The sequence below is a fragment of the Phocoena sinus genome, chromosome 13 (assembly GCF_008692025.1).
Source record: "Phocoena sinus isolate mPhoSin1 chromosome 13, mPhoSin1.pri, whole genome shotgun sequence".
NCBI classification, from domain to species: Eukaryota; Metazoa; Chordata; class Mammalia; order Artiodactyla; family Phocoenidae; genus Phocoena; species Phocoena sinus.
Window position 1 is genome coordinate 80,235,997 of NC_045775.1, and position 17,760 is coordinate 80,253,756.

At 44.7% G+C, this 17,760-nt stretch overlaps 1 protein-coding gene across 1 annotated transcript in view; it reads right to left on the reverse strand.

The window, feature by feature from the left end:
* Positions 1–17,760, reverse strand: part of ACOXL (acyl-CoA oxidase like) — a 315,604-nt gene that overhangs the window by 122,901 nt on the left and 174,943 nt on the right. Inside the window, 1 exon segment of the mRNA XM_032653453.1 lies at positions 10,783–10,936. Coding sequence (XP_032509344.1) covers positions 10,783–10,936 — 154 coding nt within the window.

Genomic DNA, 17,760 nt, shown 5'->3' on the forward strand with positions numbered 1-17,760 from the left:
GCCAGCTCTATCCACATATGTCTGGATGTTATCCATCGCATATAAAATTTATAATTGCCTTCTTTACGCCCTTAAGAAGTTTGGGCTGAGATCTTCAAAGGAATGTTGCCAATAAAATGGATCGTCTTGGGTCATTTTAGTAATCTCTCTTTTCTTTACCAGTGATGAGGGTCAGTTTTACTACCTGCTACCTCCAACTCTAATTTGCTTGACAAGATAAGACCTGTGAACATAAGACACTCACAGATATGACATGTGGATGTTCTCACTAGGAGATGATTTTTTTCCAGCGACCAGAGGCTAACAATAAAACACAGAGGCTTGTTTACAAATTGTGGATAATGTTAAATGAGATTATCATGGGACCCAGGGGCCAGAAACAAAGTTATCCTCTCCCTCCCCCAGAAAAAAAGCAAGGTCCAGAATTAGGGATAAAAGGCTAGGATTTAGAAAAACTGAATTAGAACCCCTGTCCCCAACTTTTACTAGATCTGGAGAAATAGCATGTACCTCTGGTCTTAATTCCTCCACCCATGTGGACAATTATCCCCACTCATAGGACTGCTGGAGGATTAAAGGCGGCCACAACTACACAGGTCCTGGCATTTTACCTAGCAGGGACTCAGGAATGTCAGGGAGTCAGGAGTGGAAACCTCTTTTGAACAATTAGAGCCAAGTCCTCTAATCTTGGAGCAAGATTCTTTCAAAATTGAGAAATAACGAACCATCATAAAGTGTTTTTTACTGTGCTGTCTTTCTAAATCCCTACAATCAGAAAGAGACAGCAGAGATGAGCAGAGCCTAGGACTTAATCTGGAGCCCCAGAATTGGGATTCTTCTTGAAGGCTCTCAGTGTGTCCAGAGAAAGGGGTCTTTGGTCTACGAAATGGAAAGGGAGGGAGTTGGTCAGAGACTCGTTGGTGCCCTAGAAAAATCAGGCTGGAGCTGAGCAAAGGGTCTGGCTGATTAAGCTGTTACAGTAACCACTGAGACGGCCCTTCTATTGAGGTCAACACTTGGGCCTCAGCCAGTCCCTTCTTAGGAGGTTTGCCAGATCAGGCCCTGGATCCTTTCCGAGTATGGGCTGAACCCTTTCTACCCTGCTACCCAGTTACTTGGTATTATGCCTTAATTTCCCCCTACCCTGCCCACATATGCATTCCTAGCCAGCTGGACCCATGACCCTCAGACTTAGAATCTTCCACCAGCACCACTAGCTACAAATGGTCCAGGCACAAGCCAGGATTTTTCTTGGCTCTGTTTCTCCTTATGAAATTGGATGGGGAGCAAAATGGTATCTGCCATGTTAGGCTGACCTACTGATCTGTTTTGAGAGATACATGTCTAGGGGATTGCTGTGAAGAGCTGAGCCTTTAAACAAACACTATCTATTGTATTCCAGGGAATAGCAAATCTGCAGCATCCAGGATGGAGGGAGGCCCTCGAATGACAGTCCTTCTTGTACCTGCCTGCCTGCCTGTCTCCCTGCACTTAGCCCACCTTGTCTGGAGCCCACTTTGCCTTCTAGAAGAGCTTCAAGTCCTCCTTGGGGTTGGGAACTGCCCCCCTGAGCTCTTGGATTTTTGAGTTTCGCTTTTCTGGTTCTTCTGGCTCTTGTTTGGTCACCAGCACTCCTAGCTGTCTGCATGTGGAGACCACATATCCTTCCTAGTCTGCAGCACCGCAGGAAACCAGGAACCACATGGGAGAGTCGACCAGCAGAAGCAGGCTCCTTCAGGAGTAGAGTGAGGGCTTGAGCTTCAGCACATGGACTTCGTGTCATCTCTTTGGGATTCTCAGAGTTCTGTTTTGCTTATTTCAGGCCTTGGCTGTGTTCCAAGAAATGGCTGATGCCAGATAAACGAGGTGGTGGTGCATCTCCCCGGGGATCCAGTCTTGGGATGAAGTCTACTGAATAACCACGGGGCTCAGCATCACACCACTTTTTCTTCTTTAATTTATAAACACTTGTAATTGTTTCAGTGTTCTCTTGTGCAATCTTTAAAATATAATGATTCTGTCATTGTCCAGCTGGATTATATCTCCAAACAGCAAACAGCAGCTCCCTGTCTGACATGAAAGGAACAGTCGACGTGTGTTTGCTGATAACCTTATCATCATGCTGGGTCAGAGGTATCTTCTAAGACTTTATCTTGCTCCAATTTTGTCCACGTATTTCTTTATGCTGCTTCGGCCAGTTCTGCTCTCCCGTGTGGCATTCGGGGATACACTGAGGAGGAGCGGAGCAGCCGGGGGATGGAGATGAGAAGGCGCCCACGGAGGGGCCCTGATGGAGGGGGGCCTAAAGTCCTGCAGTGGAGACTGATTCTGAGGACCCAGTGAGCCCAGGGGTGGCGTCTTTCAGTGTCGGACGGCACAGCCCCAGGCCATCCAGGCACAGGTAACACTCAAGGCTCAAGGGATACTGTAGAAGGTCGCTGTGAAGAATTTGGCTGTGCAGGGCCAAGGGGGGCAGCGGGGGCTGCAGCTCTACGGGGCTGCGGGCGGCCCGCAGTGGGGACCACGCAGCCTGTGCTGCCCCGGGCCTGCCTCTGCAGATGCTGACGCTTTGGAGTCTGATTTGCTGAGAATCTGACTTGCCTCCAGGGTCCAAGGCTGCACCCTGAAGAGCCCCAGGCAGGCAGCTCCCAGGCAGGTAGAATGTGTCAGCGTCGGGGACGGGGAGAGGAGAAGGGGAGAGAGTTGGGACCCTTCACTGGAATCACATCCAGGAAGAAGGAAGAGGAGAGTCAAGTATTTACTGAGCGCCTACCATGCGCTAGGCTTTAAGAGAGAAGGAAACTGAGACTCCCAGGGGTAAGGCCCAAGGTCACAGCGTCCTGACCTTGAGATTCCACCCCTTCCGTGACGAGGTGCCCCCGCACCACTCAGAATGCCCTCTCCATGACACGGTCCGGCATGAATCAGAAATGGAATCCAGGGTTCTCTTTCCCACTCCTCACTCAGCCGATTGTAGGAAATTCAATCTGGGTTTGCTTGGGTGTGGAGAAAAGAGGCCATGTGCAAGTTCAGTTAAATATCGACAGCCTGAAAATTTGGTTGACCCCATCAATCCTTTTTTTAAAAAAAAAAAAATTTATTTATTTATTTATTTTTGGCTGTGTTAGGTCTTCATTGCTGCCCACGGTTTCCTCTAGTTGTGGTGAGCAGGGGCTACTCTTCGTTGCGGTGTGCGGGGTTCTCATTGCGCGGCTTCTCTTGTTGCGGAGCACGGGATCTAGGCGCCCGGGCTTCAGTAGTTGTGGTGCACGGGCTCAGTAGTTGTGGCACACAGGCTTAGTTGCTCGCGGCATGTAGGATCTTCCCAAACCAGGGCTCGAACCCGTGTCCCCTGGATTGGCAGGCAGATTCTTAACCACTGCACCACTAGGGAAGTCCAGACCCCATCAATCCTTAAAGGAAAAAGGTGGGAAGCAAAGGAAGCAGCGGAACTGAGTCACGTGACTCCTCCGAGCCGGCAGAGTCTGTTCTCTGCGTTCCCACCAGACAGGTGAAGGGTTTTCAACACGTCCAAACCAAGCCGGTGGATTCTCCGCTTACACGCGGAGGTTAGAAGCCACAACGCAGACCAGACCAAGTGTAAGGTACACGGCTGCACCAGGAACACGCGCTGCCCCCGCCAGCTCCTGTTCCAGGCCCTCCCTGACTCACTAAGGAGGTTTGGGATCACTGAGCCACATCTCGCCGCACTTCCCTCAGCTCCACAACAGAGAGCAAGGGCTGGGAATCACCTCAGAGGGTCTGGGAGGAAAAGAAGGGTCTGGACCTGCCAGCCAACCTCCATCCTGCTCATCTCTGCCTTTTAATTGGGGTATTTGCATTTAAAGTGTTTAATATGGTTAGGTTTACATCTGCCATCTGGAGGTTTGTTTTCTGTTTGAACAATCTCTTTATTCTCCCATATTTCCTCTTTTTCTGCCTTCTTTTGGATAAACAGTACCGTTATAATTCCATTCTAACTCTTTGGTGGGCTACCTGGCTACAAGTTTTGGTTTTATTATTTTAGTAGAAGCTTTAGGATTTATAGTATACATCTGCAACTTATCACAGTCTACTTCCAGGTAGGTCATCCTGCAGCACTTCGTTTACAGTACAAGAACCTTGCAATAGCACACTTCTTTTTCTCCTCTTCTGGCCTTGCTGTTCTTACTATCATACATTTTTACTTTTACATGAGTTATACACCTCACACTATGTTGTTATGATTTTTGTTTTAAGAGATTTAAATACTAAAAAAAATTTATATATTGACACATTTAGTTACTATTGATATTTTTGGCGCTTTTCATTCCTTTGTGCAAACCCATACTTCTATCCAATATTATTTTCCTTCTGCATGAAGAATTTCCTTTAATATTTCTTAGAGTAAAAGCCTGTTGGTGATAAGTCCCCTCAACTTTTGCAGGTCTGAAAATGTCTTTATTATGCCTTCTTTTTTTTGGAAACGTAATTTTGCTGAGTATAGAGCTTTAGATTCTTTTTCTTTTTAGTACTTTAAAAATGTTGCTCCAACGTTTTCTTGCTTGCATTTTTCCAATGAGAAATCTGTCCTCCTTACCTTTGGTCTTTTATACATAACATTTCTTTTTTTTCTCATTTGTGAGTCTTCAGGTATTCCGGACTGGCTGGTGGGAAAATGTACTATTCCCAGCCCCGTGTGAGCACCGGATACTGTTCCCTCTAATCTTTTTTTTTTTTTTAATAAATTTTATTTATTTATTTTTGGCTGCACTGGGTCTTCGTTGCTGTGTGGGCTTTCTCTAGTTGCAGCGAGCAGGGGGCTATTCTTCCTTGCAGTGTGCAGGCTTCTCACTGCTGTGGCTTCTCTTGTGGAGCACGGGCTCTGGAGCACCCAGGCTTCAGTAGATGTGGCTCGTGGGCTCAGTAGTTTCGGTGTGCAGTAGCTGTGGTGCACGGGCTTAGTTGCTCCGCGGCATGTGGGATCTTCCCAGACCAGGGCTTGAACCCATGTCCCCTGCATTGGCAGGTGGATTCTTAACCACTGTGCCACCAGGGAAGTCCCTGTTCTCTCTAATCCTTTTGGGTGATTCTTTCCGCAGCCTCGAGTGGTTTCCTCACACTTATGCAATAGCCAGTGTCAACGGAATGATCGCAGGGGACTGGCTGTAGGTCTCTGAGTTCTGTCCGGTTCTTTATCCTGTGAATTCTAGATGTGTGGGTCTCCCTGGACTCTCAGCTCCATGGGCTCTGCCTTGGTTTCCCCTCGTGAGGCGTGGCATGGGAACACCTGCACGGCAGTAAACAGGGGCAACTGTAGGGCTCATCTGGTTGATTTCCTCTCTCTCAGAGATCACTGTCCCTCACTGCCTGACGTCCAGCATCTCGCCAACTGTTTAGTTCATACATATTGTCCATTTTTTAAGCTGCTTCAGTCAGGAGGGTATATCTGCTTGTCTGTTACTCCAAGTTTGTCAGAAACAAAAGTCCACTAATGCTCATTTGACTGAAACCTTGGGGCCTCCCAGTTGCATGCGGTGTACAGTGTGCACCCCTCACATGTCCTGGCCCTCAAGACAGGGAATATGTACCTAGTACACTGCTCCACACATAGAAAGAACTTAGAAACACTTAACAGTGACTCTTAACCAACAGTCATTAAGGCAACGGAGTGACTGCATGAACATGAATTATGAAAGTTCCAACCAGTGTTCCTTTGAGAATCTGATTTTGGAAAAAATTTTCTTGTTTTGCATGAAATCTCATTGATCCCAGGCTTTATGCACAAAACGTGACAGACTTCGCTGAAAAGGTAGAGAGAGTTAGAAAATATTTAAGCTGGGAAACAAAGGAGTTAAAAGACGGAAATATAGTTCAATTCCAAAGTTCACTTCTGTTTGTACTCTGTGTATATATCCACTTCACTGCTAAGGGCTACTTCTGCAACATTCAGGGAAGGCAGTGATTGCCAAGGCTCTTGCAGAAACAGCCAACCTAAGACTTTCTCATGACTTCCTGACACAGAGTGATGATGTTATTCAAATCGACCACCAAGTGCTATGGAAACACTGATTTATGAAGAGAAAAACTCTCAGAATCCAAAAGTTTCCATGGAACAGATTAAGAGCAGCAATGCTGGGATCGTGAACTCTCGCCTGGTCCAAACGCTGGAGGCTGCTGTTCAATGAGTCTTCCCCTCAGATCCAAGACGAGGCAGCAGCCAGCAAGAACTGATCATTTTCTATTAGCGTCTGTGCTTAGGAGATAGTTAAAGGCCTTTATCTCTTTCCCACTTCCAGATACATAATCTTAAATCCTAAAGGGCCAAATTAGTAGCGTTCCGGTGAAAACGGAATTATCAGATTTGGGTCTTAGCAGAAGCCACCCCACAGACTGAGCTAGAAAATATTTTCCCCTGAAAGCCCAGCTTCTTTTTATCACTGTGGACACACTCTGCTGAGGTGCAGCTCTCAACTCTATATAGCAAGGTCCTTTTTTGATCTGTGAGTCCAGGCTGCGTTGTGAAAATTACAGGCTATGACCCACTAGCAGGTCATGAAATCAGCTTAATGCATCATGACTAGCTTTTCTTAAAATGACATAAATTTAAAAGAAAATACTAGAGCACTAGATCACAATAGTGAGATGAGTACTGTTTCATAAAATTTATCTTTTCAATTTTGTGTATATGTGTTTGTAAATATGGGGTGGTACTGAAAGTGTACCCTTTTCTATAGGTCACGGTCAAAAGAATTTGAAAGCCAGTAGTCCTGCAACTATTAAGATTCCGTGTTCAACTCCTGGCAGAAGTGGGAACTAGTATAACCTTTGGTGACAATACAAATATCATTTAAATAATTGATCTCAAGGAAATAATCACAGGTATGTGGGAAAAAAGTTTGCTACTAAAATGTTGTCTATAGTGTCATTTGTAATAAAGAAAAATTTGACATACACTAAAGAATTAGTTGAATAAAGTATGGTGCATCTACATGATAAATGGTACCAGCCGTCAAAACTTCACTGCAAAGAACTGATCGGAAGGGGTATCCATATCAGCTCATAGATGAAAAGGAGAGGTTATAAACTTTTAAACACATACGTACACAATGCATAGAACGCATATAGTGCAAATGATAGCAGTCATCCTGGGGAAAGTATAATTGTGGGATTTATTTACTTTCTCCTTTGTGTCTTTGTAGTTTCAAGAATTTCTGCGATGGATATCACCACTTCTGTAATTGGTGAAAATAATACAAGAATGTGATTTCAAATATGCTTTCCTCGGCAGAGAAGCTGCCTTCCACAGACATTGCTCACTTCAGGCAATAGTAACAAACATGAAAGTTAGCAGCCCAGAGAAACGGGATTTAAACAGGGTGTGTGTTTAAAGTAGAGGCAAAACTTAGGTGCCAGATTAGTCACATCTTGATAAACTGTACAATGATTTTCCATCCCAGCCCTCTTCTCAAGTCCCTGTTTCCTAAACTACTCTACAAATGAGCCATCAGGATGGGTCTGTACAGGCTTTAGAGCCGGCTTCTGCACCTGAGTAGCCTCAAGGCAATGCCCGTGTTCTTTGTCTCCAAATACTTAACAATAGAGTCAGATGTTTAAATAAAATATTCAAGGTAAGAAGTAGTAATGAAGCAAGGCAAGACCAAAGGGGCCAAGTTTTGTGGATTAATCTTAACTTCTAAGGGTAAGAAAGAAAAACGGAGGCACAGGGCAGTCGTTTATTTAGTCAGTCCATCTGTCCATCAGTCCATCTGTCTGATGGACATCAGTCTGTCTATCAGTCTATCATTCAGTCTGTTTAGTCAGTCAACAGCTGCTTACTGATACTCCCCACTATAGTCAGAAGTAGGGCTGTGGTGATCAAAGACTTGGGCCCTGCCCTTTTGCAATAGGGAAGAACAAATCTGACTCCATATTGGATCTGTTCTTTCACTTTAAGCTTTGTATTCTATTGCTTTTGCTACAAGTTAAGAACGTTGCTTACAGCCTGAAAATATACAGGAGAGCCCATTCGCAAGGCTCTGACCTTTAAAGGTATAACACTTTCCCACTCAAATAAGAGATAAGAAGTTGCAGAACAGAGAATAACGTTTGTCTTGTGGAAGGTTTACAGGAACTTCGTGACCTGACCTACAAGGACAGCTGCAAGAACAAAGGATTCTGACACCAAGAAGTCTGCAACAACCAACCACACCCCCTCCCATTTTAGTATAAAAGAAGCCTGAATTCTAACTCAGGTAAGATGGTTCTTTGGGACACAAGTCCACCACCTTCTTGGTCTGCTGGCTTTCTGAATAAAGTTGCCATTCCTCCCTTGCACCTTCACCTGAACCCAGCCCATGCCTGTCCCAGTGTCCTAGATGCGCCACACACCCCCACACCTTCACCTGTGTGCAGGTATCCCTTTATCCAGCAGGTCCTCAGACCCCCATCTCGAAGCCTCTCGTTCATCCTCTAAATTGCTAAAATGACACTGCTCAAGGACTGCCCCCCGCCCCCCTCCAGATGTCACTGAGCCCTCCCAGCCCCAGCTGCTGCATAGGACCTGCCATACCAGTCTGGGTTCTGTATCCATCTTTACGATGGCAAGCAAAACAGACCATGTGGTATTTTTTTTTTCTCCAAATCCCCAGGGTAAGCACACCATAACGATGTCAGCTGCTGCTTCCTGGGTTCATCTATGAAGCATTTTATGATCATCATTTTGCATAACTTAACCCTCACAACCACTACAAAGGAGAGTTTATCCTCATTTTATATATGGGGAAAATGAGGCATAGTGAAGGGAAAAACTTTCCTGTGGTCATACCCAGGGTTGCTGGCTTCAAACTCAGTAAATGTGTGTTGAAATACATTTTTTTGAAGCAAGACCTACTTAGACCTACGGGCCATGAAAGAGGTGGTTTTCAGTACCATCTCGGGAGCTCCCAGACATTCACACTTCACTCCTGGAGACCTCCTGCCTGCACAAGATGTGGTGTTTGTAAATATAACTTAGAACAATTAGAAGACGCTCATGCTTTTCTTTCAACAAATATTTATGTCTCTACAAATAGCCTTGGGCTAGGTGTTGGGTGGATATGGGGGTGGAGAGGAGAAGGGAAGGAACAGAAATGGAAATCAGGGCCCTCTGCATCCATTGCTGAGGAGCTCCTGGGAAGCAAAGCCTCATGAGGCAGCAGTGCCCGGTGGGATTACAGGCCTGGCATCCAGCCTGGAAGAGCAGCCCTCCACGGTCAGGTTCTTTTCCATAATATGGTGGGTGAAGGGGTCATTTCTGCACTGCCGGTCGGTGCTTGGCAACGAAGGAGGGCAAGAGCGGGCAGGGCCACTGGATGGATGGAAACCAGCCCCTTCACAGGGGCCTCACACGTGTCAGGTCACTTAAGGTCATTATAAGCCATCGCCCCAGCTGCCTCAGAGGACCTATACTCCCGGTCCAGCTGCGCCCCAGCGCCAGCTGTCACTTCATTCCCTATTCTCCTTCTTTTCCAGGCGGACCCGACATCATTCCCACTGGAAAAGCAAACATGTCCCCCACCATCACAGACACGGTACGCACGTCTGACCAACCAAGGTCCCCTTCGCCACGTGCACATCCTTACTCAGCCACCGTGAGAGAAGCGAGCACGGTGACTCTCAGATGAAAGGACTCAGGAGGCTCCCAGTCCCATCCTCACCGTTCGTGTGGGAGAAACCTTGGGCTCTGCCGGTGGTGAAGGCCCAGCCCCTCCTCGCCCCTCCATGGACCCCGACTCTGCTGCTCTGAGGCCGGGCTCTCCAGAAACGCATCCTCCCCTTTTATTCTCTACAACCACCCTGGACTTGCCCTTGACCCCTTCTCACTGAGGCTAAAATTCTTCAGCCTCCCCTTCAGGTTCAGAGCTGCTGTTGTTAGGCAAATACTCAGTCAAGTTCAAGATGGAATTCAGGCCCAAGGTCCAAGAGGGGCTCCCTCCTCCCTGCTCTTCCTGCAGGGCCTGCTTCTGGCCCACAGGACGATGAGGCAGTGTGGTCCCTGGGGGTCACCCACACAGCGCTGTCATCTGGGGCTGAACCTCAGATGCCATCAGAGCTGATGTCTGCAGCCGTGCAATGCCACCGAGTCACAGGTCCACAACCACACATCCCCCACATCCTGTCCTCAGAGACCCCACTTGGGTCCCCTTTCTGACCAGCGCTGGGCTCCCACAGGGATGCAGAGACTCTGGCATCCTGCATCCCGCAGGCGCCTCCACTCTCAGGATTGTAGAGGAATAGAGCACAGATCCCAGCTGTCCTCAGACTGCCCTCGACTCTGCAAAGATTCATACTGGGGTTTCTCACACCTCACACCCCTCACTGCTCAATATGGTCTGAGGCTTGGGCCGGGGACACTCTATACACTCTCTAAATGGTTGGCATATCCCCATTTGCCTCCTTCCCAGGGTAGAAACCCCTGGGGTCACTCCTGCCTTCTCCCCAAGGGATTTAAACACTGGAGCAGAGCTTTGATCATCTGACCCCCACTGGCCCTTTCCTATACACTCAACAACCACCACCACCAAGTTTCATGACATTTACCGCAGGCCTCCACGGGCCAAGCATTTTACAAGCATGGTCTGCATCAGTCCTCGCAGCATCCAAGAAGGTGGACATGCACAGGTGACAAAATTAAGTAATGCATCCAGGGTCACAAGGGCAGGGGGGAATTCCACCTGGTTCCAAATCCCACTGGCCACACGGTCAGCCCCCACACGTGTAACTACGCAGACCCTGCAGGACTGGGGGCCCGCGGGGGCTCACCAGGCCTCCAGTGCACTCTCGGCAGTCCTGCAGGCAGCCAATGTTCTCCCAGGTACTGTAGGCCTTCAGCCCCGCCACCAGCACCTGCAGCGGGCGACTGCTGACAAGCTCCTAACCTCGGAAAATGTCCTCGTCCAGAAGGATGCCGGCATACCTGCGAGACAATCAGAGACCTGTGATGGATGCAGTAGTGCCCCCAGCACATGCGCTCATAAGGGATATTGCTCTTATAATGTCTTTGTCTGGGTTTTGGTTTCGGGGTGCTCCTAAAATTCATTTTTCCTTTTCTTTTCTGAAAGAGTTTGTGTAAAATCAGTATGTTTTCTTTTCTTACATATTTGGTTGATTTAACCAGTAATGCCAGACAAAGCTATTCAGGTTTTCTGTGTCTTTCTGTGACACTTTTGGTACTATGTATCTTTCAAGAAATTTGTCAATTTCATATGTTGTCAAATATATTGGCATTACATTGACATTACATCAATAACAACAATAACAATGATATTTGATTTTATTTATCCTTTCAGTGTCTGTAGGATCTATAGTGATGCCTTCTCTTTTATTCTAGATACTGATAATTTGTGTCTTTTTCTGGATCATTCTAGCTAAAGATCTTTCAATTTTATTTATTGAAACAAAAAAACAGTTTTGGGCTTAATTATTTTTTTTCCATTCTTTGACCATTTCTTATTTCATTGATTTCTGCTCTCATTTTTATTGTTCACTCTACTTTCTTTGTGCTTAACTTGTTCCTCTTTTTCTAGCTTCTTAAACTAGAAATTTACACCACTGGCTTTAGCCTTTTCTTCTTTTCTAATGTAAGCATTTAAAGGTATACGCTCTTCTCTGAGCACTGCATTAGTTGCTTACCACAAACTTTGATATGTTGTGCTTCATTTTATTCTAAATATTTTCTAATTTCCCTGTGATTTCTTCTTTGACCTATGAATTATGTGTGTTCTTTAGTTTCCTAATATGTAAAGATTATTCCAGATATTTTTCTGTTATTTATTCTTAATTTAATTTCATTCTAATCAGAGAACATATTTTGTATGATTTCAATCATTATAAATCCACACGGTCTGTCTTGATAAATGTTCTATGTGCACTTCAAAAGAATGTGTATTCTGGGGAGCTTCAAGATGGCAGAGGAGTAAGACGCGGAGATCACCTTCCTCCTCTCAAATACATCAGAAATACATCTACAAGTGGAACAACGCGTACAGAACACCTACAGAACACTGGCAGAAGACCTCAGACCTCCCAAAAGGCAAGAAACTCCCCACGTACCTGGGTAGGGCAAAAGAAAAAAGAAAAAACAGAGACAAAGAATAGGGATGGGACCTGCACCAGTGGGAGGGAGCTGTGAAGGAGGAGAGGTTTCCACACACTAGGAAGCCCCTTCGCAGGCGGAGACTGTGGGAGGCGGAGTGGGGAGCTTCGGGGCCACGGAGGAGAGCACAGCAACAGGGGTGCGGAGGGCAAAGCGGAGAGATTCCCGCACAGAGAATCGGTGCCGACCAGCACTCACCAGCCCGAGAGACTTGTCTGCTCACTCGCCGGGGCGGGCGGGGCTGGGAGCTGAGGCTCGGGCTTCTTCGGTCAGAGCGCAGGGAGAGGACTGGGGTTGGCGGTGTGAACACAACCTGCAGGGGGTTAATGCACCACGGCTAGCCGGGAGGGAGCCCGGGAAAAAGTCTGGACCTGCTGAAGAAGCAAGAGACTTTTTCTTCCCTCTTTGTTTCCTGGTGCACGAGGAGAGGGGATTAAGAGCGCTGCTTAAAGGAGCTCCAGCAACGGGCGCGAGCCGCGGCTATTAGCGCAGACCCCAGAGCCGGGCATGAGACGCTAAGACTGCTGCTGCTGCCGCCACCAAGAAGCCTGTGTGCGCGCACAGGTCACTCTCCACACCTCCCTTCCGGGGAGCCTGTGCAGCCCGCCACTGCCAGGGTCCCAGGATCCAGGGACAACTTCCCCGGGAGAACGCACGGCGCGCCTCAGGCTGGTGCAACTTCACACCGGCCTCTGCCGCCACAGGCTCAACCCGCACTCCGTGCCCCTCCCTGCCCCCGGCCTGAGTGGGCCAGAGCCCCCGAATCAGCGGCTCCTTTAACCCCGTCCTTTCTGAGCGAAGAACAGACGCCCTCAGGCGACCTACATGCAGAGATGGGGCCAAATCCAAAGTTGAGCCCCTGGGAGCTGTGCAAACAAAGAAGAGAAAGGGAAATCTCCCCCAGCAGCCTCAGAAGCAACGGATTAAATCTCCACAATCAACCTGATGTACCCTGCATCTGTGGAATACCTGAACAGACAACGAATCATCCCAAATTGAGGAGGTGGACTTTGGGGGCAACGATATATTTTTCTTTTCGCTTTTACTCTTTCTGTGAGTGTGTATGTGTATGCTTCTGTGTGAGATTTTGTCTGTATAGCTTTGCTTTTACCATTTGTCCAACAGTTCTATCAGTCCGTTTTTCTTACTTCTTTTTTATACTATAGTTTTTAGCACTTCTTATCATTGGTGGATTTGTTTTTTGGTTTGGTTGCTCTATTCTTTCCTCCTTTCTTTCTTTTTCTTTACTTTTAAAATTTTTAAAATAATTATTTTTTATTTTAACAACTTTTATTTTATTTTTTCTTCCTTTCTTTCTCTGTCTCTCTCTCTCTCTCTCTCTCTCTCCCTCTCCCTCCCTCCCTCCCTCCCTCCCTCTCTCTTTCTCTCTCATTCTTTCTTTCTTTATTTCTGCCTTTTATTCTGAGCCATGTGGATGACAGGCTCTTGGTGCTTCAGCCAGGCATCAGGGCTGTGCCTCTGAGGTGGGAGAGCCAAGTTCAGAACATTGATCCACAACAGACCTCCCAGCTCCACGTAATATCAAACGGCGAAAATCTCCCAGAGATCTCCATCTCAATGCCAAGCCCCAGCTCCACTCAACGACCAGAAAGCTACAGTGCTGGACACCCTATGCCAAACAACTAGCAAGACAGGAACACAACCCAACGCATTAGCAGACAGGCTGCGTAAAATCATAATAAGGCCACAGACACCCCAAAACACACCACCAGACGTGCACCTGCCCACCAGAAAGACAGGATCCAGCCTCATCCACCAGAACACAGGCACTAGGCCCCTCCACCAGGAAGCCTACACAACCCACTGAACCAACCTTAGCCACTGGGGGCAGACACCAAAAACAATAGGAACTATGAACGTGCAGCCTGCAAAAAGGAGACCCCAAACATAGTAAGCTAAGCAAAATGAGAAGACAGAGAAACACACAGCAGATGAAGGAGCAAGGTAAAAACCCACCAGACCTAACAAATGAAGAAAAACTAGGCAGTCTACCTGAAAAAGAATTCAGAATAATGATAGTAAAGATGATCCAAAATCTTGGAAATAGAATGGAGAAAATAAAACAAATGTTTAACCAGGACCTAGAAGAACTAAATACCAAACTAACAGTGATGAACAACACAATAAACGAAATTAAACATTCTCTAGAAGGGATTAATAGCAGAATAACTGAGGCAGAAGAACGGATAAGTGACGTGGAACATAAAATAGTGGAAATAACTACTGCAGAGCAGAATAAAGAAAAAAGAATAAAAAGAACTGAGGACAGTCTCAGAGACCTCTGGGACAACATTAAACGCACCAACATTCGAATTATAAGGGTCCCAGAAGAAGAAGAGAAAAAGAAAGGGACTGAGAAAACATTTGAAGAGATTATAGTTGAAAACCTCCCTAATCTGGGAAAGGATATAGTTAATCAAGACCAGGAAGCACAGAAAGTCCCATACAGGATAAATCCAAGGAGAAACACGCCAAGACACATATTAATCAAACTATCAAAAATTAAATACAAAGAAAAAACATTAAAAGCTGCAAGGGAAAAACAACAAATAACACACAAGGGAATCCCCATAAGGTTAACAGCTGATCTTTCAGCAGAAGCTCTGCAAGCCAGGACAGAGTGGCAGGACATATTTAAAGAGATGAAGGGGCAAAACCTACAACCAAGATTACTCTACCCAAAAAGGATCTCATTCAGATTAGATGGAGAAATTAAAACCTTACAGACAAGCAAAAGCCAAGAGAATTCAGCACCACCAAACCAGCTTTACAACAAATGCTAAAGGAACTTCTCTAGGCAGGAAACACAAGAGAAGGAAAAGACCTGCAATAACAAATCCAAAACAATTAAGAAAATGGTAATAGGAACATACATATCAATAACTACCTTAAGTGTAATTGGATTAAATGCTCCAACCAAAAGACATAGACTGGCTGAATGGATACAATAACAAGACCCATATATATGCTGTCTACAAGAGACCCACTTCAGACCTAGGGACACATACAGACTGAAAGTAAGGGGATGGAAAAAGATATTCCAAGCAAATGGAAATCAAAAGAAAGCTGGAGTAGCAATTCTTATATCAGACAAAATAGATTTTAAAATAAAGACTATTACAAGAGACAAAGAAGGACACTACGTAATGAACAAGGGGTCAATCCAAGAAGAAGATATAACAATTGTAAATATTTATGCATCCAACATAGGAGCAACTCAATACATAAGGCAAATAGTAACAGCCATAAAAAGGGAAATCGACAGTAACACATTCATAGTAGGGGACTTTAACAACCCACTTTCACCAATGGACAGAACATCCAAAGTGAAAATAAATAAGGAAACACAAGCTTTAAATGATACATTAAAAAATATGGACTTAGTTGATATTTAAAGGATATTCCATCAAAAAACAACAGAATACACTTCCTTCTCAAGTGCTCATGGAACATTCTCCAGGATAGATCATATCTTGGGTCACAAATCAAGCCTTGGTAAATTTAAGAAAATTGAAATCTTATCAAGTACCCTTTCTGACCACAATGCTATGAGACTAGATATCAATTACAGGAAAAACTCTGTAAAAAATACAAACACATGGAGGCTAAACAATACACTACTTAATAACGAAGAGATCACTGAAGAAATCAAAGAGGAAATCAAAACATACCTAGAAACAAATGACAATGAAAACACGACGCCCCAACACCTATGGAATGCAGCAAAAGCAGTTCTAAGAGGGAAGTTTATAGCAATACAATCCTACCTTAAGAAACAAGCAACATCTCAAATAAAAAATCTGACCTTACACCTAAAGCAATTACAGAAAGGAGAACAAAAACACCAAAGTTAGCACAAGGAAAGAAATCATAAAGATCAGATCAGAAATAAATGAAAAAGAAATGAAGGAAACGATAGCAAAGATCAATAAACTAAAAGCTGGTTCTTTGAGAAGATAAACAAAATTGATAAACCATTAGCCAGACTAGTCAAGATAAAAAGGGAGATGACTCAAATCAATAGAATTAGAAATGAAGAAGAAGCAATGACTGACATTGCAGAGATACAAAGGATCGTGAGAGATTACTACAAGCAACTCTATACCAATAAAATGGACACCCTGGAAGAAATGGACAAATTCTTAGAAATGCACAACCTTCTGAGACTGAACCAGAAAGAAATAGAAAATATGAACAGACCAATCACAGGCACTGAAATTGAAACTGTTATTAAAAATCTTCCAACAAACAAAAGCCCAGGACCAGATGGCTTCACAGGCGAATTCTATCATTTAGAGAAGAGCTAACACCTAAACTTCTCAAACTCTTCCAAAATATAGCAGAGGAAGGAACACTCCGAAACTCATTCTACGAGGCCACCATCTCCCTGATACCAAAACCAGACAAAGAGGTCACAAAGAAAGAAAACTACAGGCCAATATCACTGATGAACATAGATGCAAAAATCCTCAACAAAATACTAGCCAACAGAATCCAACAGCACATTAAAAGGATCATACACCATGATCAACTGGGGTTTATCCCAGGAATGCAAGGATTCTTCAATATACACAAATCAATCAATGCGATACACCATATTAGCAAGTTGAAGGAGAAAAACCATATGATCATCTCAGTAGATGCAGAGAAAGCTTGTGACAAAATTCAACACCCATTTATGATAAAAACCCTCCAGAAAGTAGGCATAGAGGGAACTTACCTCAACATAATAAAGGCCATATATGACAAACCCACAGGCAACATCGTCCTCAATGGTGAAAAACTGAAACCATTTCCACTAAGATCAGGAACAAGACAAGGTTGCCCAATCTCACCACTATTATTCAACATAGTTTTGGAAGGTTTAGGCACAGCAATCAGAGAAGAAAAAGAAATAAAAGGAATCCAAATCAGAAAAAAAGAAGTAGCGCTGTCACTGTTTGCAGATGACATGATACTATACATAAAGAATCCTAAAGATGCTACCAGAAAACTACTAGAGCTAATCAATGAATTTGGTAAAGTAGCAGGATATAAAATGCACAAAAATCTCTTGCATTCCTATACACTAATGAAGAAAAATATGAAAGTGAAATTAAGAAAACACTCCCATTTACCACTGCAACAAAAAGAATAAAATATCTAGGAATAAACCCACCTAAAGAGACAAAAGTCCTCTATGCAGAAAATTATAAGACACTGATGAAAGAAATTAAAGATGATACAAACAGATGGAGAGATATACCATGTTCTTGGATTGGAAGAATCAACATTGTGAAAATGACTATACTATCCAAAGTGATCTACAGATTCAATGCAATCCCTATCAAACTACCAATGGCATTTTTCAGAGAACTAGAACAAAAAAATTCCCAATCTGTATGGAAACACAAAAGACCCCGAATAGCCAAAGCAATCTTGAGAACGAAAAATGGAGCTGGAGGAATCAGGCTCTCTGACTTCAGACTATACTATAAAGCTACAGTAATCAAGACAATATGGTACTAGCATGAAAACAGAAATATAGATTAATGGAACAGGATAGAAAGCCCAGACATAAACTCATGCACATATCGTCACCTTATCTTTGATAAAGGAGGCAAGAATATACAATGGAGAAAGAC